This window comes from Jaculus jaculus, chromosome 9 (genome assembly GCF_020740685.1).
Source record: "Jaculus jaculus isolate mJacJac1 chromosome 9, mJacJac1.mat.Y.cur, whole genome shotgun sequence".
In the NCBI taxonomy this organism is placed as follows: Eukaryota; Metazoa; Chordata; class Mammalia; order Rodentia; family Dipodidae; genus Jaculus; species Jaculus jaculus.
In genome coordinates this window covers 120,194,688-120,221,026 of record NC_059110.1, presented here as the reverse complement: position 1 = coordinate 120,221,026, position 26,339 = coordinate 120,194,688, and the positions used below count along the sequence as shown (strand labels likewise).

General features: G+C 54.5%; 1 protein-coding gene across 2 annotated transcripts; it reads left to right on the top strand.

Moving 5' to 3' along the window:
- Nucleotides 1-875: 875 nt before the first annotated feature.
- Nucleotides 876-24,497, top strand: C1qtnf1 (C1q and TNF related 1). 2 transcript variants are annotated; one of them, XM_045159470.1, is made up of 4 exons: nt 876-1,200; nt 17,644-17,859; nt 21,387-21,526; nt 22,226-24,497. In XM_045159470.1, exons 2-4 carry the CDS (start codon nt 17,705-17,707, stop codon nt 22,774-22,776), a joined length of 846 nt encoding a protein of 281 aa, XP_045015405.1. In that variant the 5' UTR covers nt 876-1,200; nt 17,644-17,704; the 3' UTR covers nt 22,777-24,497. The 2 variants fall into 2 exon arrangements, with proteins under 2 accessions (XP_045015405.1, XP_004655301.1); XM_004655244.3 differs by having other exon boundaries at nt 877-1,200; nt 17,691-17,859.
- Nucleotides 24,498-26,339: the final 1,842 nt, after the last annotated feature.

Below are 26,339 nucleotides of genomic sequence, written 5' to 3'. Positions count from 1 at the left end.
CCGAAGTCCCACCCAGCCACCGTGGCCAGTGACCCCACTGCAGGCACGTGTATGGGGTGCACAAGGACGCACACACACACACACTCATACATGCGATTATGCACAAGCAAACATTGGAAAAGATTGGAATGCCGGAGGAAGACACAACAGCGGGCACACACTCCAAGACTTCAGGCTAGGTCCTCTGACCCAGGGTCAGGGTGGAGGGAAGCGGGCAGTCATTCCCATGGAAGGTGACTCAGGCCCTTGCTCAGAAAGACATGTGTGGAAGATTGAGAAATGCTCAGCTGGGCAGGGGCGCGAGCAAGCGCCCGGCTCACCAGTCCTGCCTCTCTGGGCCCCTCTGCAGGACCTGAACCTTAGGACCAGGTGAGCCTCACAGGGTTCTGTGGATTCTGAACAAAGCGAAGGGTCACCCCTTTACAAACATGCACACACTCATGCATTCAGCCGTCATCCTGACTCAGAGGGGTTCACAGATGCCTCCAAACTTGTCTGTGGTCCCTGGAGCCAGGTGGATGCCCTGATGGACGTATCCCAGGTGGGTTATGGTTCGGAGCATGGGGTATGCCTAAGTTCCTAAAACCCATACCCCTATCGCCAAGAAACTTGGGGTTCTTAGTCATTCTGAGCTCCCCCACACTGCATAGGGCATGCTCATCCTGGGCTCCCAGCCACCTCTACATCTGGAAGGACCTCTGGACACACAGACGTGCTCCCCTGCCCCACTCCCTAGCCTGGGTTGGCTCCCTGGGGTGGCCAGAGGGAGGGAGGGCCAGCCAGCCAGCCAGCTGGGCACACACACAGTTAATCCTTGCAGGCTGCTGTTTGGATAAAATGCGCTAGGAGCGTTCTAGGCTCCTCGGCGGCTCACATCTGGCTGGGGTTTGCTCTTTGCGTGTTTGTCCTGCTCTCTTCCTCTCTTCCTTTACTTTTGAGAAACCACGTTTCCGTTTCTGGCCAAAGAGCCCTTGGAAGCAGCTGAGGAGATGAAGGTGTAGGGAAGAGGCGCTCTTGCCTGCACCCTCCCCCCTCCTTCCCTGCGGGACTTTTTTCTTTTTTTTCCTGCTGCTCTCCTTTGAGGCTTCCTCTCTGACCTGCGGGAGGAGGCTGAGCCCCTGGGAGATGCTTTAAGAGACGGTGCCTGGCGAGCCCTGAGCTACGGAGGACTCCACTGGTGCGGGCAGGCTCAGCTGGAAGGTAGGCGGCCCGGCCAACAGGCAGTGTGTCTCCCTGGCTCGGCTCGGCTCGGCTCGGCTCCTGCCTTCGTGGCTTTCCTCTGGCTGCCAGAGCAAGGCTGAGCAGACACTTTCCTTGGACTAAGGTGGGAGGGCCAGGTTGGCACTTGAGGCACAGGGACGCAGAGAGCAGAAGTTTTGGGGGCAGCCTTGTGCCATTTTCACCAACTCCCCTTGCAGAGACGCGATCTTGGGCCTCTCTGGGAGCATGCAGGAGGCGGGCTTTTCGGTAGAGGGATGCTCTCAGGACCAGCTGGACTGGCTGAGCTGTCACTGTTTTGTGGCGTGCTTGTCCAGTCCCATTCTTTTCCTAGTGCTTTCTGACAGTGTGAAAGGAGAAAAAAAAATGCTTCTTCTTGCCCACTTCTGAACCTGGCACTGCCCCGTCCCTGCCATGTCACCTGGACCCTGAGATCCAGGTTTGTCCTGTGTTGTCTGTGGTCAGCTCGAGTCCCTGCACGAGACAGGAAGTAAGGACTTCGGCCCCCTCTTCGGACAGCCTTGGTGTTCCTGGAGGGTATCCAGCTTGGGCAGGAAAAAACAAATGTCCCTTCCCCAGGGACCCTCCCAGCTTCTAAAAACCCGACTTTGGTGCTGAGAGTGGCCCTGGCCTTGGGCTGAGGTCTCCGCTGGGTCTCGCAGCCTTTGCACGGTGCATGTCCATCAACTGGCCACTGCCCTACTGTCTGGATACGTCAGCAGGTATAGGTGTATTCAGTTAGCTTGAGTTCCATACTGTCTCTCTGTGGGTCCACCCAGGCTGCCCCCAGCCCTGCAGAGCTACGTGCTCCGTGTCGACCTCCTCGCGCGTCTGCTCCTCAGCCCGGCCCGGCCCTCGGTCGTTGGGAGGGTGGGAGGACGCTGCCTCCCTGCGATCCATCCTGCCTCTCCCGCCTCACCTAGCTTCTAGGAACGGAGGTCACAGGGCACGTTTTCACCAAGCCTTGGAGATGAGGTTTGGAGATGGCCTGGTGGTGCACATTTGCCTGGCCCGTGAAAGGTTCCACCCCCTACTACTGAGAAAAACAAACAAACAAAAAATCCTTTAATTTTTGCCAAGTGTGATGGCTCAAGCTGATGATCCCAGCACTAGAGAGGCTGGGACAGGAGGCTAGCGATCGAGAGAGGGAGAGAAGGAAGATAGAAGAGGAGAATGGAGGGAAGAGGAAGGAAGGAAGGAGGGAGGGAAGGAAGGTGGGAAGAAGGAAAGAAAGGAAGGAAATGAATAATATCTTTGGACTGACTTTTTGGATCCCTGTGGACTGAGTGGCGTCCCTGGAGGTTGCCTGGGCTCCACTTTTCATAGTGCTGAAAGTGCACACTGTGGGCAGAGGAGGCCCAAGTGACCATGCACACAGACACATTTGACAGTCCTGCCTTCTGTGGCGGGGACAGTGTGATCTTCAGGTCTCCACCACGTCTGTCTGCGTAGTGTTTCTGCTTATGGGGTGGGGGGTGGTAAACCCATGGAGAAGGCAGAGGGCTAAGAGTAAGGGGCACTGCCCCATGTCCCCGTCATCCATGTAGAGCCAGAGGAGAGGGGACCTTGGAAAGCCCCCTCCCGCAACCAGCCTCAACAACTCTGCCGGGGGAGCTCTTACCAGGGGGGCTTCGAGGGACTGCCTGCTTGCCCAGGGCCCTGCAGCCAGTGCACGGGCCACTACATCCCCAAGACTATTCTTAGAACATTCCACTTAGGCTGGGGACACTGAGAAGGGTTCCAAGTTTCCCCTTCAGCAAGAAGGCAGGAGAGACAGACAGCAAGCTTCTCCCTCTCCCTCTCTCTGCCTCTCTGTCTGTCTGTCTCCCTGATATCTCATCCCTTGCAAAGTCAAGGGAGGTGCTCCCTGAAGCTCGTGGACTGGACGGAAGAGTGGTCCAGGAGGCCTGGGGTCGGCCTGCCGGTGGCCCTTCCCCAGCAGGCACTGAGGAAACGCATGCCGTCCTGGGAGGGTGCAGGCAGCTCCCTGCTCATCTCGGGCTGCAACCTCCCTATTCAGGGCGATCAGCAGGGCAGGAATTCTCTCTGAGCATGCTTCTTTCTGTTGTCCTTCCTGGTGCCTCCCCTCGCCCCCCCCCCCCCAGGGCTGTAATGAGCATGACTCACAAACCAAATATTCTGGCATCGAACCTCACCCATCAAAACAAAGATGAAAAGAATTTCGTAGAAATGATCAGTCCTCACCGGACACCAGCTTCCCATTTACATCTTGTCCCCAGGGGCCAGGCTTTCTGGTGGGTCACAGTTCCTGGAGCCGGGGTGGCCCAAGGCCCCAGGAACTTAGGGGAGGGTGGAGTGATGGTGTGAGGCCAGAAGGGCAGGACGAAGTTGTTCCCTTCCGCCTGCTGTTTCTGACTGCCCAAGGCCCACACTGTCTGACCACCTCTCCAGATACAAAAGGACATTTAGGGAAGAGCCTGGGCTCTGGCCTTGAGGGCCTCAGGGACTCTGGTGTGTGGACGGCGACTGCAGAGTGCTCCATCTACCCCGGCTTAACTCGCCGAAATCTGCTTTCCACTCCTGTCAAGTGACACACGGTGGCTGCCCAGACAGGACCCTGCCACCTCCCTGACACCTTCAAGAGGTGCGAGAGATGTCCTGTCTGCTCCAGAGAGCAGTTTGACAGAGGACAGAAAACTCCGTGGCCACTAGCTTCCTGGCCCCAAACTTCAGGGCCTGGCCTGGCTCTCTGTTCCGGCTGGGCATACGGAGGGTCACAACCTGAACAAGTGACTGCTCTGTCCCTCTTCCCCAAGCTGGAAGGAGAATGCTGAGTCCCTTCGGGTCCATTTTGGGGAAGGGACAGGCCCGTGAGCAGGGTGGGGCCTATTAGTTGTCACAGGGCGGGGAAGGGCAACTGTGTCTCAGGGCTCTGGGAAAGGGGTCATGGGTGATGCTGGGGCTCTGGCAGTGGTGGCTCTATGTGTATCAGTGGGCACCCCTCACGTTGTCCCTCCTGGATCATAGTGGGTGCAGGCTAGAGCCCTGGAGCTCCTCCCCCTCCCCGGCCCTGTCGCTGTCCACTGGGACTTCCAGCCTGCCTCTGAGGCTCGGGCTGGCCTACCGGCCCCTCCTTGGGCACCTGGCCTAGGACTGCTGTCAGGGCTCTGAGCATTGGCTGGGACTCTGCCTCTGACCATCTTCCTGGCCCCGTAGGTATTTTGCTTGAAATAAGACTGTTGAGCAGGCGGTGGCAGCGGACGGAGAGCAGCCGCCTGAGTGACAAGGAGAGGAAGAGACCCAGCCAGGCAGGCGCAGGGTGGGCATGAAGAAGCAAAGTTCTTGGTGCCAAGGGCTGGGCCAGACATGCTCCTGACCACTGCTAAAGCCACACACGGTGAAAAGCCCCACATCCTGGGCTTGCACCCCCCCCCCCCACCGTCCTGTCCATGGGGGCCATCTGGATACCAGTCGCTCGCTGCCCTGGGGACCAGGGAAGATTTCACTTGGGGGAGCTGCCAGCTGGGTGGGATTGGGCAAATGCAAGCCAGAAGCCAGGTTAGGCTTGAACCTCTCTCTGACCCGTAGGACTCTGGGGACAGCTGTGCTGGGAGGGGAAGGGTCTGGAGTGGCCATGGAGCTTCTGTGGTTGTCAGTGTCTTTCCTCTAGGGCCCCACAAGGGCTTGTCTAGGGAGGCAACGTATGGCTCTGTAAGGCCTACCAGGCTGAAGGAAGTGGACAGAGGAGACTGGAGACCTAGGCATAGCTTGGGCTTCTGGGGAGGCTAACTTCCAAGCCTGCCTTCTCCCTGAGGGTCCTTCCTCCAATGTTTGGACCCTGGTGGCACCACCCACGACAGACCACAGACCACAGACAGCCCTCAGGGAATGGGACGACAGCATGCACCCCCTCCCAGCTGCCAGTAAGGACTCTTCACATGGTCTTCTGGACACCGGGGTGTGGCCGTAGGGACCCTGGCAAAGTGCTCATGTTGGCTTCATCATCATTCTCTCTTTTTTTTTTGAGGCAAGCCTAACAGACTGGCTTTTTTCTGGGGGGGGGGGCGTGAAGCAAAGTTTTATTGGGTAAAAAGAGAGAAAAAGAAGAAAGCTGGTACGCCAGGTCTGCGCCCCAGAATTCGGGATCTCAAGATGCAGCCCCAATCTGTTCAGAGTGTCAGCTTTTATTGGAAATAACCACATGACTTTATATATATATACATATACATATACATATACATATATATATTTATATATATATATATATATATATATATGCACATATATATGAGATAGAGAGAGAGCTGGCATACCCAGGGCCTCAGCCAATGCAATAGAACTCCAGATGTGGGCGCCCCTTGCGTGCATGTGAGACTTTGCATGTCTGGCTTATGTGGGACCTGGAGAGTCGAACGTGAGGCCTCAGGCTTTGCAGGCAAGCACCTTAACCGCTAAGCCATCTCTCCAGCCCTGTTATCATTAGTTTTGAAACCATTGGATGGGTGTAAGGAAGTGTGGGTGCGGATGTGCCACGGTGGGTGTGTGGAGGTGAGAAGGCAAACCCCAGGTAGGTCCTCACCTTCTGCCTTGTCTGACGCAGAGTCTCTTGTTCACCGCGGCAGCTGGCCCATGAGCTTCTGGGGATTTTCCGGTCTCCATCTCCCCTCTCACTATAGGCGTGCTGCTGCATGCAGCTCTCTGTGGTCTCTGGGGATCTGAACTCAGGCCATCAGGCTTGCCCAACACTGAGCCATCTTCCCAGCCCTATTGTCATTACTGCTTTGAGACAGGGTCTCCCTGTGTTTCTGAGGCTGCTCTCCAACTGGATGTATAGCCTAGGCTGGCCTAGAGCTCCAGCCAGCCCCTGTCTCAGCTTTCTGAGTGGCGGCATTGATTACAGGCAATGCTCCCTCATGCCCAGTGGCACAGGCTGGCTTCTCCCCATGGGACACTGGGGACAGAGGAAACCACCTGTATCCAAGCCCGCACATGCACTCTGCTTCTCCGAGCTTACCAAGACGCTGTTCTGTCTCCACCCTGCAAGAGCAAGATCCTAAAAAGGAACACCCCAGGGGTACACACATCTGAAGGTATGAAAGGGGGTGCACTTGGTGACCCTGTGCTGAATCCAAAGGAGTTAAAAATTCCAGTGGGGAAAATGCCAAGGTACTAGCAGACTGGCGCCACGGAGATCTCTGCAAGTCAGCACTGAGAAGGTCGATGGTGGTCCCCAATGCCTGTACTGTGCCAGGCATGCAACGGGGTCTCGGGGACCCTTTGTGAAATGAATGGGTGGAGGGGCTCAGCTGGAGGGCAGCTCCCTCAGAGCCAAGGGAGCGGCATCCACTCCCGCTGTCACACCAACAGGTGGGTGTCCCGGCCCCGAGCGCAGTGTGGGAGTTGCTCACTCCCAAGTCTGGGGCGGCCTCTTCCTTGTTCCCTGGGCTCCCAGAGTCTCTCTGCTGACAGTTCGCAGGCCCTCACAGGCACTCGCTGCAGGCCCGAGCACCAGCATTTACGATCCATATCCCAGTGGCTCCACGTGAGCCTCGAATCTGCCACAACACACCCCTCCCCCACCCCCACAACTTTCTTACACACAGTCAAGTTCCCTGGAATAAACAAAAGGCCCCTTGGTCCCCAGGGTGGGGCTTATTTGTCATTTTCTAAGTGGAAAATAATGTGTACTCACTGTGAAAAAAAATTATGAGATTGTTATAGGAGGGAAAAAAAAAATCCCAGAAAAACCAAAATAAGAAAATGTTAGACAGCGGTGTTTTCGTCCCTCCTGGAAACTGTCGGGAGCGGCGGGGCGGCTGCACGGGGAGTGTGGACCAGGAGCATGCATGTGTCCGACCTACATGTCTTCCCTCCTCGTGGCTCTAGAAACATCTTTCCATGTCAGTAAATATCCGCCCAGTTGCATTAATTAATGCAGCTGGTGGGATCTGCTGTCTTCCTCCCAGACTCCTTTTTCCTTTCCCTTCCTCTCTTCCTTTCTTCTTTTCTCCTTCTCTCCTCCTTTCTTCATTTCTCTCTCCTTCCTTTTTTCCTGTCTTCCCTCCCTCCCTCCCTCCCTCTTCCTTTCCTCCCTCCTTTCCTTCCTTCTTCTCAGAAAGTCAGTGTTTTCTGGTCTAGTACAGTCTCTACCCCTCACTACATGTGAGCCACCTCTATCAGCCACCATGGTTTTGCTCCCTATGGCACAGCCGCCATCACTTACCTTATCTGTCTGTTGGGGGCTCCTGTGGTTTCTAAGCTGGTCTAAGGTGGCTTGGGGCTGGACAGGAGGTTTTATTTTTTTTAAATATTTTTTTGTTCATTTTTTATTTATTTATTTGAGAGCGACAGACACAGAGAGAAAGACAGAGGGAGAGGGAGAGAGAGAGAGAATGGGCGCGCCAGGGCTTCCAGCCTCTGCAAACGAACTCCAGACGCATGCGCCCCCTTGTGCATCTGGCTAACGTGGGACCTGGGGAACCGAGCCTCGAACCGGGGTCCTTAGGCTTCACAGGCAAGCGCTTAACCGTTAAGCCATCTCTCCAGCCTGACAGGAGGTTTTTAGAGCGCAGAGAGGAAGAGCATTTGGCAAAGGCCAGCTCCGGGCAACAACACCCACGTTGCTTTGCCCTTGAGCTGCTGGGAGGGTGGTTTTGCTACCTGGGACAGATCAAAAGGGGAGGCGAAGTTCTTGCCTGATGGAAGGAGGTACAAAGTGATACCAGATGCCAGAGGGTGCCTGGATGAGACACGGCTCCCACCTTCCAGGAGCTCGAATGCCCGGGCACTACTAGTCCAGGACTTTGGTGACCCAAGGAGCAGCTCAGCACTGGGTGCCGGGGGGCAGGGGCAGCAGGTGGGGGTCCAGGAAACCTGCTAGAGGAAGCGACACCAGCCTGAAGGGTGAGCTGGGGAAGGCGGCAGCAGGAGGGCCAGTGAGCAGGGGTAGATTTAGACGTGAGGGGTCATGTGGGATGACGGAGGACAAGGCAGCCCGAGCTAGTGCTCAGGGTTTAAACACTTCCTTTAATGTCACTAGACACCCTTGAAAATCAAGAGCAATGTTCCGATTTCCATCTTTTCTAAAAAATGTTTTTATTTATTTGAGATATATATATATAGAAATAGGCAGGGAGAGAGAGAGAGAGAATGAGAAAATGGGTGCGCCAGGGCTTCTAGCCACTGCAAACGAACTCCAGATGCGTGTGCCCCTTGTGCAGCTGGCTTATGTGGGTCCTGGGGAATTGAACCTGGGTCCTTTCACTTTGCAGGCAAGTGCCTTAATCGCTAAGCCATCTCTCCAGCTCTCAACTTCCATCTTTTAAAGCTGATTCTGGGAAGCCATGTGGGGAACAGCCCGGAGGATGGGAGACCCTGGACCAGAGAGGAAAGGTGCTGAGGTCAGGGAGCAGTGAAGAGAAGAGACTTGGTGGGGGGTGTGGGGAATAGTGATGGGTTCGATGTGGCGGGACATTGGAAAGCAAGAGTCTTGGTGGCCACCAGACTTCTGGCCCAAGAGGATAGTGTCCTTACTAACCAAGAAGCCAGGATGGTAGGGACAGTGCAGAGTGGATGAGTAAACCAGAGGTGTAAGAGCTGTGTGGCAGGGCAAAGTGGGGTGTCCATCAGATAGCTGAAAAATATGGGTTCAGGGCCTTGCTGACCAGGGGCATATTCAGCCACGGTGGACAAGTCCTCCGGGCACTGGGCTGTTCACAGTAGTGGCCACCAGCATCATGAGTGTCTAGAATTTGACTCCCGAAGTTGGGAATGGATGTTTTACTTTAAAAAATTTTTATATTGTGTTTAGTCTTAACTAATTTAAACAGCCCTGTGTGGCTGGTGTGCCAGAGAGCTCAGTCCTGGGACTCAGCCCCACTTACGGGTGGGGAGGGGACAAGGCAGTGTGGATCCAAGGTGTGACAGACAGAAACGGTTGGGAGCAAGAGGAGCTGAGAGTGGGGCCGCAGCCCTGGAAAGCAGCTATTGTTCTGGGCGAGATGCAGGAGGGAAAAATCCCATCGGCATGGTAATCCCAGCACAAGGGGGATGAGAACGTGACAGTGATGAGTTCAAAACCAGCCTGGGCTACATCATGATGTCAAAGCTAGTCTGATCTATACCAGGAAGACCAGGTAGCCAGGGCCTGGGCCAGTGAAAGCGTATCTATCCCAAATTGGCAGGTGTTTTAAAGTGTTCACGCTGAGCATGGCCTCTCATCCCATGTCTGTAATCCCAACACTCAAGAGGCTGAGGCAAGGACAATCTCCATGAGCCCAAGGCCAAGCTGGGTGACATAATGAATTCTAGGCACCCCTAGGTGAGAGTGGAAATCATACCTCAAAAATAAATAAATTGGGGTTGGAGAGATGGCTTAGGGGTTAAGGTTCTTGCCTGCAGAGCCTAGGGACCTAGATTCCATTCCCCAGGACCCATGTAAACCAGATACACAAGGTGACGCATGCATATGGAGTTCATTTGTAGTGGCTGGAGGCCCCGGTGCACCCATTCTCTCTGTGTGTGTGCCTCTCTCTTCCTCTTGTTCTGTCTCTAATAAATTTTAAAAAATCTTAAAAAATAAATTAATTAACAAATTGAAAATGAAGTCCTCATGACAGAGGAGGGTAGGGGAAAACTTGGTACCACCAAGGTCACTGGTGACCCTGCTGTGAACAGCCTGGGCTGCAGCAGGTGGTGGCAGGACCCACAAGTCATATTACTGACTCAGGAGCCACTAGGTGGGGACCCAAGTTCTGTCTGAGCACCCCTGGGCAGTACCTGTGAGACCCTGGTGGACGTCCAGCTTGGGCCAACCAGACAAAGGTGATTTTGTGTGCCGGCAAAGGCCAGAGTATGGTGGAGCCCGGCCACAGGATTCCCAGGTCCTTTCCTCTCTGAATCTTGGGAATGGTCAGCACCCAGAGCAGAGGAGTGGGCAGTGGGCCAGGGCACCTGCAGAGAGGGCCCTGGCATGAGCTGCTGGGTCCTCTTCTCTCTCACATGGCTCTCAAAGCAGGGTGAACCTGGGGCCCAAGGCTCCTCAGCCTGGAGGGGCGAGGGGGTGATCTGAGGACAGCTGCCCTGCTCAAGGAGACCTTTGTTTCCACCGGACGCGTGTAGCTCTGCAGGCCAGGCTGGCCACGTGCCCCTGGGAGGCCTGGCTGCCACGTGGCACCTTGCCTGTAGGGCTTGGGCAGAGTGAATTTCTCTCTTTGCTCCAGGTGAGTCTTCTTGGCCAAAGCACAGTGGCCCTGAGAGAGGAGGGAGAGGCATCAGGCTGGAAGATTCTCAGTTCTCTCCTCCCTTCACTGCTCTGCCCCATATTAGGCTTGACTCTTAGCCAGGGAAAAGAAGTCTTTTGCTCTTGAACTTGCAAGTAGCCCCAGAGGAATGGAGGCAGCCAGGGAAACCTCCAAACTTTAAAAAAACTAAAGGTGCTTGGGCCTGCAGAGATGGCTTAGTGGTTAAGGCACTTACTTGGAAAGCCTAAGGTCCCAGGTTCGGTTCTCCAGGACCCACGTAAGCCAGATGCACAAGATGGCGCATGCCTCTGGAGTTCGTTTGCAGTGGCTGGAGGCTCTGGAACACCCACTCTCTCTCTCAAATAAATAAATTTTATATATATACTGAATCCTCATCTGTGAGATAGAAACAACTTTAGGAAAGACAAAGAGAGTGAGGAGGAGCTGGGCCCCAGGACACACACGACCATTCCAGAGGTTCATCTCATCCCCAGAGCTTAGCATTCTCCAGTGAGGGGTCCCCATGCCCCTGCGTGATTGGGGAAAACACAAACCCCTGCCTCGCCGGGCAGGGACTTCTGGGACAGCTGAACAGGCATCACTGGACATCAGGAAGCCATTCTGTCACCTCTGTCCATCACAAGTTTGGGAGTTTGGGGAACGAGCAGTTCACTGGTTGACCTCTGAGGAAAGGAAAAGGCTGAGAGTCAATAACATGTCAGGGCACCTTAACTGCCAAAGGGCACCCTAACATAGCATTTTCTTTCTCTTGGCACCCTATACCTGAATCCAGCAGTCAATGGGAGACTTCCACCCAGCATCAGAGCAGAGGGTGGGCAGTCCTGAGCTTCTGGCGGTCGTCGGGAGGCGGAGATGGTGCGCGTGTGTGAGGTACACGGAGTGTTCAAGGTTGAGAGGGAGCGTGCCCTCGAGCCGGAAGCTGTGAAGTGTGGGAGCCAGACCTCTCATGCCAGGCGTCCTCGGAGAGCAATGGAAAACTTCGGGGTGGGGTCCAGGCCCTCGCAGAGGCAGATGAAGAGGTTTGCCTTGGGTGGATCAGGGCCTGGCTGGCAGCCAGGAGCCCTGGGAAGCATCTGGTGGGGACGAGGGCGGCATGGAGCATCGACCTTCGGGCTGTGAAGGGCGGCTGGCGGGGGATTAGATGTGCCGGATACGCGAGAGGAAGGAGTCTAGTTGGTCCAAATGACTCCCAGACTTCTGGCCTCTGTTTGTTCGTAGCTCTTACATCCTCCCTTACTGACTTCATTTTAATCTAGAACAGAACTGCTGGTAGAGCTCATTACAGTGTCTGAAAGGCTCCGCTTTACTTCCCAACAGGACGACCACACTCCGTCACATACTGATCCCGAGCCTGAAGCCGGGCCACGGCGTCTGGTGAATGGAACTTTGAATTTTATTTTATTTATTTATTTATTTATTTATTTTGGATTTTCGAGGTAGGGTCTCACTCTAGCTCATGCTGACCTGGAATTCACTATGGAGTCTCAGGGTGGCCTCGAACTCACGGCGATCCTCCTACCTCTGCCTCCCGAGTGCTGGGATTAAAGGCGTGTGCCGCCACGCCTGGCTTTTTGAATTTTATTTTATTTATGTGTTTTGGTTGTGCTGTCAGTGGAACCCAAGACCTTGTACATGTTTCTCAAGTGCTCCACCACTCGCCTGCACCAGCAGCCCTTGTTCTTTTTAGATAGAGTCTCACTATGTGGCCTAGACTAAGCTCAAACTCGGGATCCTCCTGCCTCAACCTGCTGAGTTCTGGGAGTATAGGCATGCGCCACCGTGCCCACGCTTGCATTTTATTTTGTTTTTATTTGAGTCAGATTCCATACCCTCAGGTGGCAAGTGGCCACTGTGTGGGAGGGCGCAGGTCTGAAATGTTCACTCACCATTTTGCTCACTACTTGTAATGAAGAGCTTGTCCGGTTCCCTCTCTGGTCTGTGATATTGTTGAGGTTCGGGAATACGTTTAATTTATGGTTGAATCACTTCCTGCTGGCTCTCACACAATGCCAGGCGGGCCATGGGCATGCCGCAATTGCAGGCAGCCCGGCGGCTCTGGCTCCTTCCAATTCAAAGAGATTACAGGGTTCTCGTCTCTGGAACAGCTGCTCGCCCGATGAGGCTTAAAGGAAAATACCGTGTTTACAAAATGCTTTTGTTGAACGACACGGGGTTGGGTGGGGTATCGGAGGGAACCCACATGGGCAGCCCTGGGCTCCAGGAGGCCACCATGCACACAGGCACACTGCGGTGTGCTCGGGGCCAGAGGCAATGAGACCGAGTTTACAGGGACGTCAGGAAACTCGTGCGTGAATATTGTTTCTTTAAAGGCCTCACCACAGAAGGTCTGGGAAGGAGTGCCTCCTTCTCCTGTGAAAGGGGGTTCCCTCTTGCTGGGGTGAAGGTAAGGTGGAAACAGATGTGGAGGGCCAAAGAATGGGGCTGGGAACTGCAAGATAGGCCCTGAGGGACTTGATGGGAAAAACCACAGAACAGTTTCCATGGTATCCCACTGTCATTTGCAGGAGTGGGGAAGGCAGATCAAGACCCCCATCTCCCTGGCATTGTCTTCAGTTGTTCCAGCACAACGCAGCCTGAGGCAGAACCAGATGGGTCTAGGTTCATAAGGGTCACCCCCGAGGTTGGGATGTCCTGGACCAACTCCCCGGTTTGCCTTGTCTGTGGAGCACACTTCCCAGATGGCCTCACTGCAGGGAAGCACCGCTCGTTTCTGGAAATGGCTAGCAGTGATCTGGAGCCAAGTTTGGGTAGGTGTTGGGCAATATTGTTTTTGCCCAAAAGTGACTAAAATGATCCTAGTGTCTTGACGCCGGCGTTGCCGTGGGAGTTGGTTAGATTGTCGTTCGTATTGTGTGGAAGAGGAAAAGTCGGTAGTCTTGGTTTGCTTTGACTCAGGGGAGACCATGGAGGAGCACCTTGCCTGCCCCATTGCACCAGCCCTGAGGCCCCACCTGCTTCTGGGGATGTCACCTGCTACCCCACCCATGTCACAGCTCTCTCCCAAATACATCCTGGGCTCCCTCTCTTCTGACCAGTGACTCAGAAACTCCTTTTCCAAACTGAAAAAGGCTCACCAGAATTCCACATGGGGCGTTGCACTGGGTCCCAGTTGGAGGCAATTTTTCCCGGAAGGGGAGGGATACAAGGCAGGGTCTGGAATCTTTAGCTACGACAAATTGGTGGAGACAAGACGGGGCTGGGGAGGAGGAGGAGGAACCAGGCAAGTTGTGGGACCTGGAGCAGGGTGGGCCGTCAGAGGGCACCTCCTTGCCGAGAGCTTTCACCCTGCCCAGAACTCGGGTGGTCCGTCCTTTAAGGACCTGAGTTTCATCCCCTGTCAGTGCCCGTGGCAAAGCTGGGATGTGATGGTGTATGCTCCTGATCCCAGCGCTTGGGAGGCAGAGACAGGGGAATTCCCTGGAGCTCACTGGCTAGCTAGTCTAGCCTACTTGGAAAGTGCCAGGCCAGTGAATGACTGTCTCAAAAAAAGTGGACAGACAGTGTTCCTGAGGAGCACCATTCAAGGTTATCTTCTGGCCTCCACGGACCCCTGTGTGCATCCCCCTCACATAATGCATGCACACACAGATACATAAAATTTGGCAGGGCTGAGAGATGGCTTAGCGGCTAACGCGTTTGCCAGCAAAGCCAAAGGACCACGGTGCGACGCCCCAGGATGCACGTAAGCCAGATGCACAAGGGGGCGCATGTGTCTGGAGTTCGTTTGCAGTGGCTGGAGGCCCTGGCATGCCCATTCTCTCTCTCTGCCTCTTTCTCTTTCTCAAGTAAACAAACAAACAAACAAATAAATAAATAAAAAGCTTGGCAGAGAATGCTAACAGCATGTATAGCATAGCCCAGGATACTGTTAAGTACCCTCTAATGCACAGGTCAGAGCCCAGTACCAGGGTACCATCTAGCCCCAAATGTCAGTAGAGTCAAGGCCAAGGACCCATGGGGCAAAATAGCCCAAGGGAGCTTTCTTGAGAATTTCCAAACATATATGCATGTTTCTAAATCTGTATATGTACTTCAGATCCAGAAAGAAAAGCTTAAACTGGGTGTGGTGGTGCCTGACAGCACTTGGGAGGCGGAGAAGGAGAACCAAGACCAGCTTGGACTACCTAACAATGCTCTATCTCAAACAGAAGCAAAGCAAAACAAAACAGCAGGGCTGGGGAGACGGCCCCATGAGTAAAGAACTTGACTTGCCAGCGGGAGGACCCAAGTTCAATCCCCAGAACCCATGTGGATATGCCCGGCCTGGTGGGGCCCGGCAGAAGGGAGAAGAGACAGGAGGCTCCCTGATGCTCTCAGCCAGTGAGAGGTCTTGTCCCCCTTCCTCCTCAAAAAGGTGGACAGTGTTTCTGAGGATGGCACCCGAGGTTGTCCCCTGACAGTCACGTACACCAACACACATAGAAAAGGAAAAAATAAAAAGCATAAACAAGCTTAAAGAAAGAAAAGCTTCCTTTTAAGTGATGCAAGCTTAACACTTAAAAGGGGGAAAAAAAAACCTGATTAATTATGAAGGCGCCAAAGGAGGACAGGAAATACAAAAATAGAGGAATAAACAGATTTTGGGGAGCTCAGCTTGACAAATATTTGTTGAGCACTGGGAAGTCTTGGGCGCTGAAGGATGCTTGGCTGCTCTAGGCGGACAAGGGGCTGTCGGGGGCCTGGTGGGGGGGGGGGCTTGTGCAGGCCAAGCAAAAGTCTCTATGTCTGAGACGGTTAGCAAAACAAAACCAGCCAGGTGGGAGGCTGGAGAGGCTTCTGGACCGGCTACTCTGAGCATGGGCTGGATCTTAACAGGACAAGTGGGACACGTGTCACCTGAGGTCAGCCTGTCCAGGTTCAAGTGCAGCCACCTACTTAGGAAGGGGACAGTCCTAGGCTAAGTTTCTGTGTTCTCACTTATAAATGGCATACTAACGAGTGGCTATTGTCTCCTGGAAGATTTCACCACGGGTCCGCGCGAGGCCTGGGATGGGATAGAAATGACCGGGTGAGGAGGTATTTCCAGACTGACCCCTGATGCGTGGCCCCTGAGGACTCATTGTAGGGAATCTCAGTGCAATGCCTGACGCCACCATCAGTCCCATTAGCCTGCTTATAGGCTGAAGCAGGACATGCAAAATGCTCTCCACAGAGCCATGGCAGCATGGGGGGGGGGGTGTTGGAGCGGGGGCTGGGGGGTGGGTGGAAATGCAGAAACCTCAAGTCCTTGCTCTCGTTGGCTAACCAGAAGCTGCAATTTAACAGAGTCCCCAAGTTTGCATGTCAAAATTCAAGCAGCAGGAGGCTGGACCACAGGATGGGTGTGCGCCAGAGAAGAGGGGCGTGGATGCACGGATAATTGAAACATGTCCTGTTTATTTGAGACAGAGACGGAGAGAGTGGGCATGCCAGGACCTCTAGCCACTGCAAACGCACTCCAGATGCATGCACTACCATGGGTATCTGGCTTACATGGGCACTGGGGAGTTGAACCTGGGTCCTTAGGCTTCACAGGCAAGCGCTTTAACTGCTAAGCCACCTACCTCTCCAGCTCCCTCATGCACACTTTCTGTGGCAAATGGCCTCCTGGTAACTGGGAAGTCTGAACCCTGGTGCCCCTGCGTGGCTGGTCAGTAGACAGCCGGTGGGCATCCAGCTGAGCTCCTGCATAGAGGGGCCGTCAAGGTGTGCGCAGCTGTGACAGGGACAACGGGAGGCTGAGTGGGGGAGGTGAGCCTTCCTTTGAGGCTCTGCGGGGAGGCCGGCTTCTCGCTGCTCCTTCCAGGGGCTGGAGCCACCGTAGCTCTTCCTTGAGCCAGGAAGCCTAGGCCACAGGCAGGGACACGGCCCTCACAGTGGGGGCGCCCTGGAAGTGAGGTGCAGAGGACGTCTCAGCTCCCCAAGCCAGGCAAAGGCCGCCTCGTCTTGGTCCGTAATAACATCCAGAGAGAGAACTCTGTCACAGGATTTGACTTTTCCTTAAACTTAGCAGAGAAACATGAGGTGGGGGTTACTCCTGCCTCGTGGGTCCTATGAAGTGTCAGACTTTTTTTTTCTTTTTTATTGTAAAAGGAGGCTTAGGTTTGACCTCTCTATGGTGGCAAGGTTTGCCATCTCACTGGGAATGTGGAGCGTCACCCCTGACTGCCTAAGTGGCTAAGGGCTGGGGAGATGTTCTAACAGCAGAACACAGGGGGATGCTCTGGCTACTTCAAGTCCAAACTCTGTCTCCAGTGGACTCACTGGAATCCAGGGGGGTCTTATCTTTTTTTAATTTTAATTCTTTTTATATTTATTTGAGAGCGACAGACACAGAGAGAAAGACAGATAGAGAGAGAGAGAGAATGGGCGCGCCAGGGCTTCCAGCCTCTGCTAACGAACTCCAGACGCGTGCGCCCCCTTGTGCATCTGGCTAACGTGGGACCTGGGGAACCGAGCCTCGAACCGGGGTCCTGAGGCTTCACAGGCAAGCGTTTAACCGCTAAGCCATCTCTCCAGCCCGGGTCTTATCTTTTTAGGAGAGTCTCCACACTGGAGGAGGAGGGTCCTGTCTCAGGTTTTGGTTTGAAAGCTCCATCTGTGGGGGACACTGGCTTGCCCTGGATCTTCCCTAAAGTACTTGGCAGAGGACACTCCCTGAGCGCCCCCTGGTGGCAAAAGCACATTGCAGCCGGTTTCCACCCACTGGTCCACCTCAGGAAAGGGCCAGTGAGGCTTAATCACTGGATATAATTGCTCAGGACTAATGTGGGATCTAAAAAACATATATATTATTTTTATTTATTTGAGGGAGAGAGAGAGAGAGAGAGAGAGAGAGAGAGAGAGAGAGAATTGGCGCTCCAGGGCCTTCATCAGCTGCAGATGAACTGCAGATGCATGCACTACCTTGTGCATCTGGCTAACGTGCGTCCTGGGGAATTGAACCTGGGTCCTTTGGCTTCGCAGGCAAGTGCCTTAACCGTTAAGTCATCTCTCCAGCCCTAATAAGGGATTTTTGTCACTGTCAGGGACCAGTAGCTAAGGGACTGAGAGGCTGGGAAGATGCTGAAAGTGCCATGCTCGACAGTACCCCGCTGAGCCGAAGCCGGAGTGTGTGTGGGTCCCTACGGAGTTCGGTTGAACACTTCCCTGGTGGCGCGGGGCTGGGTGAAGAGTTCCCACTCTTGCTGTTTCTCTGCAGAGCCCCACCCTAACCAGGCCTGTCTGTGTGCGACTGTTTCCCGCCAGGTCACAGCAGGAAGATGGGCTCCTGTGGACAGCAGCTTGCTCTGGGATGCTGCCTGCTGTTGGCCATTGCCTGCGGCCCCGTGCTGAGCCATGTGCCACGTGATCAGCAGGACCAGCTGGAGCAGGAGGAGACCCAGGAGCGGCCGTCCTCACTGGACCGCGCTGAGAGGTGAGGGGCTCGGCAGCGTGCCCGCAGGAGCTCTGGTTCTGGCCACGTTGAGCCTGAGGCTTGGGGCTCAGCTAGCGCTGGTTGCCTGGGAGATGCAAAGGGACAGAGCCAGGGGGAGGCTGACCTGGAAGACAGACAATCCATTTCTCCATCCAGGACTTTGGGCTTTTTTGTTTGAACCTGGGGACAGTGACCCAGCTTCATCCCAATCCTAGAGGAGCCCAAGTGTGTAGGAATTTTGCAGCTGAGTTCTTTATTTTTTCTTTCTTTCTATTTCTTTTTCTTTTTAGTTGGCATGTAGATTATGTATCGTCTATTCTGGCAGTGTCAAAAGCAATTTGTTTTAGTTAATTCTCATCCCTCCTCCTCTACCCAACCTCTCTCCCACCATTTTTCCTTCCCACCCAGTCAGTATCCCTCCCCTTGCTGTTTATTGTTATTATGTGTGTGTTTATATGTGTAAGTCTGTGGGCATACTTGTGCCACTGCACATGCACATGTGAGAGAGAGAGTGTGTGTGTATGTGTGTGTGTGAACAATCTTCTCTGTTATTCCTCTCCTACCTTGCTTGGGAAAGGGTCTCTTGTTTGCTTTTAGGAGGTCAAATAAACTGGGTCATGTGACTTAGGATTCTCCCCACTGCCTCCCGTTGCTATATGTGCTATGTGCATCTGGTTTATGTGGGTGCTAGGGATCTGAACCCTGGTTGACAGGCTTGCCAAGCAGAGGCCTGTAACCACCAAGCCATCCCCCAGCCCCTGTAGCCACGTCCTTTAAGAGCAAACCCACCTCCTGCTCGGCTTTTCAGCTTGTCTTTGCATTCTTGCTTGGTCCCCTGAGAATGTGTGTCAGGGTTCCAGGAGGCAGTGACCAATGTCCTCAGAGAATTCCTGACCTTAAGAGCAGGTCCCCACAACCCAGACATCTTACTCATTGGCAAGATGGGAGCTGATTGGTGAGGACCAGGCAGGCCAAGTGTCAGTGTTCCCTGACCGGTTATAAAGGACTTCTGAATGACACTGTCTTCATGTCTGTGACCTTCAGTGACAGACAGGCAACAGAATATGAGAGGTGCTTTGTAGAAACACCAAACCTGAGATCTCAGAGGCCTGTGCATGGCTCACAGCTCCACATCAGCCTTGGGTTTCTTCGTTATCCAGAACACCAGGACAAGTCGAGAGAGGGGTTAGGGTTACGTTCACTGGACGGGATTTGGGGCCAAGGAGCCCCGTTCCTTTCCTTCTTCCTCTCCCTTTTCTCTAGCTTACATATGCATGTGTGCGGGTCCATGTGGCTGTGTATTCATGTGTGGGTCCATGTAGCTGTATGTTCATGTGTGTTGGTCTGTGTGGCTGTGTGTTCATGTGTGTGGGTCTGTGTGGCTGTGTGCATGTATGTGGGTCCATGTGGCTGTGTGCTCACGTGTATGGGTCCATGTGGCTCTGTGTTCACGTGTGTGGGTCCGTGTGGCTGTGTGTTCACGTGTGTGGGTCCGTGTGGCTGTGTGTTCACGTGTGTGGGTCTGTGTGGCTGTGTGCATGTTGTGGGTCCATGTGGCTGTGTGCTCACGTGTGGGGGTCCATGTGGCTGTGTGTTTATGCGTGGGGGTCCATGTGGCTGTGTGCATGTGTGTGGGTCCATGTGGCTGTGTGCTCACGTGTGTGGGTCTGTGCAACAGTGTGCTCATGTGTGTGGCGGTCAGAGGACAACCTTGGGAATCATTCCTCAGGAGAACGTTTCCCTTTTTCTTTGAGATGTAGTCTCTCATTGCCCTGGAACTCACCAAGTAGGCTAGATCAGCTTGTCAGTGAACCCCCAAAGATGATCCTGTCTCCACCTCCCCACGCTGGGATCATAGGTATATGCCACCATACCCGGATCTTTTAAAAAATGTGGGTTGTTAGCCAGGCGTGTTGGTGCACGCCTTTAATCCCAGCACTTGGGACACAAAGGTAGGCGGATTGCTGTGAGTTCGAGGCCACCCTGAGACTACCTAGTGAATTCCAGGTCAGCCTGGGCTAGAGTGAGACCTTACCTCAAAAACAAACAAACCAAAAAAGTGGGTTATGGGGATCAAACTCAAGGCAAGCACCTTTTCAACTAAGCTATCTCCTCAGCCCCTATTCTCCTTTTATTCATTCACAAACATTAACTGGGTGGCTGCTGTCAGTCAGGCCATCCCCTGGGCAACAAGGAAGTAAACTCCAAGGCTGTAAGGACACCCCCAGTACAATACAGCACATGGGTCCTGGAGAATCAAACCTGAGTCCTTTGGCTTCGCAGGCAAGAGCCTTAACCACTGACCCATCTCTCCAGCCCCCATATACTAACCTTAAAGAGTACCCGAGGGAGGGCTGGAGAGATGGCTCAGTGGTTAAAGGGTAACGGACACCTCCCAGAATGCTATGCGGTGGGTGTGGAGGATTCGAAAGAGGTAAGCACCGAGCACCAGCATGTCACGGGGGAGTGTGTCACCTACACTTATTCTACTGGGAAAGGGGAGGCCTGTGGGAGAGGCTTGCATCCAAGGGTATTCCAGAAGGGAGATGGAAAGAAGTCTCAGAAAGAGCACATCGTTGTGGGAGACAAACTCCAGGAATGCCATCTGCATAGACCAGTGCATTGGAGCTGTCATGGCGAGAGCCCAGAAGATCCTGGGGGATCTTTGAGGCAGGGCCCAACTCCTCAGGACCTGCAGATTGAGGGAGGCAGAAGTCCCATCCAGGGAGGTGGAAGGCTCCATCTTGGAGCACTGACCCTGTGCCGGAAGCATTTGGAAAGAGTAGGTTCCACAGGTGTCATGGTGAGGGTCTCAGTTTTAGGCATGTGACATCTGTCAGGCCTATTGACTATCTGATCTGGATGGAGACTTCTGGCAAGAGGGCTGAAGCTTAGGAGAGGTGGTGGTGAGAATGTCCTCAGAGTCCTGGGCTTGTGGGTGGTTAAAGCCAGGGCATGCGCCTCCACGACCCGTTCCATGTTCATGTAGGGAGGGGCAGGGGAGCAGAGTTAGACAAGAGCTGGTCTAAGATGAGCCTGTCCCAGCCTTGGGGGAGCCAGAAGCCTGGAGACCATGGTGCAATGCTGCATGGTGCCACGAGGTGGCAGCATAGCGCCGTTACTATCCGCCAGGTGGGGAACGGAGTCTGCAGCTACCAAAGGAGTCTTAAACATCGAGTCAAACCGGTTTATTTATAAGGGAATCTGCTGGGTAGATGGTATTCTGGACTCTCAGCAATTCCTACGCCATTGAAAGCCCATGTCCAGAAGGCATGGGTTTCTCCCATACAGCCTCTGTCTTGCAGAGGCCACTGCTGCTTGGGTTAATACCGGTTCTGCTACATTGTCACGGATAACAAAGGAGTTTGAATCAGGATTCCAGAATTCTCCCCTGGCCAGTGTTAATCAGAGCGTTACCCACCCAGGTGAAGGAGTGCGGAGGCAGGCCGCAAACCCCCAGACTCAGTTCAGTAGGGGCATTTCTTAGTCCTAACCGTTGATGACTTTGTGATGCTTTCTTTCCTCAGGAATGAAGAAAACCATGAAAAATATAGCCCCCGCCAGGGTGAGGAGCCCCCTACTTCCCGATGCTACCGCTGCTGTGACCCCAGTACCCCGGTGTACCAGGCGATCCCAGCACCCCAGATCAACATCACTATCCTGAAAGGTCAGACAGCTGCAGAGACAGGCTGGGGGACCTCCTTGGGGAGGCAGTGGGGGAGGGAGCTGTGTGGGAGCAGAACTAAGCTATCATCTGGGGTAAAGAGCAAATTCCAATTTTGAGGTTCTGACCCATTTCCAAGAGGAAGGGTGGGAGAGGAGCCCATGGGACCAAGAGTCTCTGGGGTGCTGGGGGGTCCCCTCTGCTTTCATGGGACCTGCAGGCCCGAGTCCTTTGTTTTGAGGTTCAGCGGCCTCAGTCTGTTTTCTGAACTGCACCTCTCCCCAGATAACCTTGCATAACCCTGGGTGTGAGGGGGGAGGGGCGCGGGGGGACACTTGCAGCCCGCATCCCGAGCCAAGCCCTGACATCTGCAGTCCATGTGCTCAGAGCGAGCCGGGGCTTGGCCTCGGAGTCTGTTGCTTGTGGACAAGCCCATATGTTCCTTTATCAGTGCCAAGGCTTTTAGAAGGAAAGGAAAAAGTATGGCTTCTGGGTGAAACTAGATCAAGATTGAAAGTGGGAATGCTGGCTGGACTGGCTTGAGAAGGAACCCGAGGCTTCGGGAGTTCTGTGGGGTGAGACAGGGAGGACGGCTGGGCTAGGCCCGGGCTCTGGAGTCAGGATGGCACCCTGGGCAAGTGAGCGAGCAGCCTAGTCACAGGCTGACCGGCTCGGTGGCGTGCGTCTTCTTGTCCGTTTCAGGTGAGAAGGGCGACCGGGGGGATCGAGGCCTCCAAGGGAAGTATGGCAAAACAGGCTCCGTGGGGGCCAGGGGCCACATCGGCCCCAAAGGACAGAAGGGATCTATGGGGGCTCCTGGAGACCGTTGCAAGACCTACTACGCGGCCTTCTCCGTGGGTCGGAAGAAGCCCCTGCACAGCAACGACTACTTCCAGACGGTGGTCTTCGACACGGAGTTTGTGAACCTCTACCAGCACTTTAGCATGTTCACTGGCAAGTTCTACTGCTCCGTGCCCGGCATCTACTTCTTCAGCCTCAATGTGCACACGTGGAACCAGAAGGAGACGTACCTGCACGTCATGAAGAACGAGGAGGAGATGGCGATCCTGTACGCCCAGGTGAGCGACCGCAGCATCATGCAGAGCCAGAGCCTGATGCTGGAGCTGCGGGAGCAGGACGAGGTGTGGCTGCGGCTCTTCAAGGGCGAGCGCGAGAACGCCATTTTCAGCGACGAGTTCGACACCTACATCACCTTCAGTGGCTACCTGGTGAAGCATGCCGCTGACCCCTAGCGGGCCGGCTGTCCCTGCGGCTCTGCCGCAGACCGAGTGACCTCCTGGCTTCTCTCTCCTGCCTGTCCCTGTACCCTGAGGACCCTGGGGATCTGCCCCGGGCTGACCCCGTTGCCTCTTGCCCCTGCAGTCTTGGCTTTGGCATTCACAAGACGCCCTTGGCCGCTGGGAAGCCCAGAGGGCCATGGTCCCAGACCTGGCTGCCTCTGTATAGAGAGCTTCCGGCCAATGAACTCATCGGGGCGGGTGCCTGCAAGGATCCTGGGGCTCTCCATCCTCCTTCTGTGTACGCAGCCTTAGACGACCCTGTTGTGCATTCTCTGCCAGCGGGAGGGCGTCTCGGAGCTCAGTGCCCCTGCGCCCTTTCTGGGACCTAACTAAACAAATGCTAAGGGAAAAAGTTAACCAGGGGGGAAAGATGAGAAAGCAGTGTTATTTTTGCTTTTGCAGCCAGATGGAAGAGGGAGAGTTGTTTTCACTGGAGGGGCAGAAACCCTGGATAGGAAGAGATCCAAAGAGAGGCATGGGTGGCCAGGGAGGGACTGTGGTTGAGGAGGGCTCCGCCTCTGGCTTAATTCTGCCAGGCCATGCATGAACCTTCTTTGAGACCGAAGACTGTGGCCTTGCCTAGGGTCTTCCTGAGCCACAACAGTGAAAGGGTCAGGGTTGGGGCAGTGAATGTCAGCTCCCAAGAGGGACAGCCACACCCTCTGTAGTTGACCTTGACTCTGGGCTGATGAGAGCAGCCCGCTCTCTCCAGTTCATAGCCTCCTGACAGTGGCTGGGGACCTCAGGGACTCTGAGACTTACAGGTGTCTCTGTAAGACACAAAGCTCCAAGTATATTTGGATATCTCTCCACTCTGCTCCATTCTGCCAGGCTGCTATGGAACCCCAGTGGGACCTCCATGCCTGCCGTTTTGGCATTGGCTTCCTGTCCGTTCTTCCAGATGGCTCAGGCACAAAAGGCCCTAGGTCTTTGATGGGGCTTCTCTCAGTCCACTTCTTACCACTTCCTGTTTCCTCCCTGGTTGGGTGCAGGGTCTGAGCTAGTTCGTAGAGAAGCAGACAGAACCAGCCAGCCCTGACCACGACCCTCATCCAGCCTTAAACCAGCCATGCTGTGTGGGAGGAGCTTTCCCTGGGCCCCGAGCCGGGAGAGCTGGAAGCAGATGGAGAGTCCCTCTTGCCGCTTTCTGGGGCTCCTGTTGAGTCAGTCCTGATTAGGAAAGGAAACACAGGAATGCATGCCATCACTGGGCACCTGCTCACCCAGCAGAGGATAGAGGCTGAAGAGGCGGGAGGCTACTATGGGCCTTCTGGGATTGCTGGGCGCCAGGCGACGCCTCCGCAGTGACCCATCTGGCCGACTTTAGTCCTGCCTGCAGCAGCCTCAGCCCAGCCCCTGGCCTGGGGGTCCGTCGCTCTGCTCTCGATGAACTTGCCAGTGTTTCCCCATCTCACTCCATGTCCATCCCACTCGCTACCTGCTTTGTGCCAGTCGGGGCCTTTCTTGGTCATCTTTGTTTCCACTCCTTCCTCCTGGGACCTGGCTGCTGGGGCATAGGGTCCACATGTGCCCCCTTGTAAAGAACTTCTGCTGGTCAGACTCCACAAGCCGCGTTTCCGTGGGCGCACCTGCAGCAGAGGGCTGCTCACCACCGCCTGGGCTCTGCAGAGCTCTCTCCAGGGAAATTAAAGTTGATCACGTGATTTTCAGCACGCTGGCCTCTTTTGTCTGCTCGCTCTTTCCTTCCTCCCCATCTGACATCCACCTCACTCACCACTGGGGACTCCTCAGCCTCGAAGTTGGGGACCTGTGAGGCCCTGACTTGCCTTGTTCCTCCCAGGGAGACGTGGGCCTCAGGCGGGTGGCACAGTGCCAGTCACAGTGCACGGACAGGCCTTGGGACTCGGGTGAGGTGTCGGGAGGTCTCCTGGGAAAAGCAGATGCCTGGGGTTCTCTGACTGGGTCCACAGCCTGGACAAGTGTCCTGGGGCTGTTGTCACAAAGACCAGCAAACCAGTTAATGGAAAACAATAGAAAAATGTTCCCTCAGGATTCTGGAGGCCCTAAGTTCAAAATGTGGGTGTGAAACAAAAAGAAAGATACATTTTAAAAAGTATAAGAGTTGGAGATGGGCGTGGTCACACACACTTTTAATCCCAGCACTTGGGAGGCAGAGGCAGGGGGATTGCCATGAGTTCAAAGTCACCCTAAGACTACATAGTGAATTCCAGGTCAGCCTGGGCTAGAGCAAGACCCTACCTCAAAAAAAAAAAAAAAAAGCGGGTAGGGTGGTGTTCCTTGCAAGAACTCTAGCACATCACTTCCTACCTTTCCAGCTCCCTGTCTCCAGGCACCGCACACTGGAGGAAGGACAGCCTCACCCCCGTCTCTGCCTGCTCCGTCTCCACATGACCTGCTCTCCATGTGTCATACACTGCTGTCTCCCAAGAACGCACATGACTTGATAACCTCCTCTCTTTAACTACACCCGTAAACATGATTGCCGAATCGTCACATTCACAAGTGCCCGAGGTTAGCTCATGCAGAGTATAACCCTCTCCAGCCGACAGCCGATGGGCTTGACCGCGCTGTTCACATCCCCCTTCATGACTGAGTGCGGAAGGACAGATGTTTCTCCTTCTTCTTTTCACTGCTGGCCAACTGGGTCAGTAGCCAGGTCGTCCTTCACCTGCCAGCAACGGGCTGGGAAGCATGAGCCAGCCGACTGGTAAACAGCTGGCCTCCTGCCTTCGCCTGGCGCGGAGGAGTCCGTGTGCTCTTGCTCGGCCAGACGGGAGCAGGCAGACACACAGCCCTGATCTTTGTGGGACAAAGAACAGGCCCCCTTGTCCCCACAGAGTGGAGGCCGCTAGGCACAGAGGTGCTTTCCAGGGGCTGGGAGTGGGGCCAGTGTTCTCCCCAAATGTGCTGGAAAGGAGTGAGTCACTCCATGCAGGGGTCACAGCCACATGCGCTCCAGGAGCATCACGTGGCTCCTGCACACGTGTTCCATGGCTGGCCCGGCCACCACAGGAACGAGGTAACACTTGTTTTGGAGCAGACCCAATGCTTTTCTTGCCTTTTTCTTTCCCTTCTCTCTCTCTCTCTCAACAGTCTCATGTAAACCAGGCTGGTTGCAAACTAAATATGCAGCCAAGGATGACCTTGAACTCCTGATCTTTGCACATTTCCCTGCTGAGTGTCAATTTCAGGTGCATGCCACCATACCTAGTGGGGGCTGGGGAGATGGCTCATTGCTCTCAGAAAACGCATGACCAAGAGCAGCTGGTGGGGAAAAAGGGGGATTTATTTTGGCTTACAGACTTGAGGGGAAGCTCCATAATGGCAGAGGGAAACAACAGCATGAGCAGAGGGTGGACATCACTTCCTGGCCAACATCAAATGGACAACAGCAGCAGGAGAGTGTGTCAAACACTGGCAAGAGGAAGCTGGCTATAATATCCGTAAGTCTGCCCCCAACAATACACCACCTCCAGGAGACTTCAATTCACAAATTGCTATCAGCTGGGGACCTAGTACTCAGAACACCTAAG

Bases quoted from the DNA above. Each gene is read 5' to 3' on its own strand.
- C1qtnf1 (XM_045159470.1), top strand. From the start codon at position 17,705: ATGGGCTCCTGTGGACAGCAGCTTGCTCTGGGATGCTGCCTGCTGTTG. The intron at 17,860-21,386 runs GTGAGGGGCTCG...TTCTTTCCTCAG, and splicing joins TCACTGGACCGCGCTGAGAG to GAATGAAGAAAACCATGAAA. The intron at 21,527-22,225 runs GTCAGACAGCTG...TGTCCGTTTCAG, and splicing joins CAACATCACTATCCTGAAAG to GTGAGAAGGGCGACCGGGGG.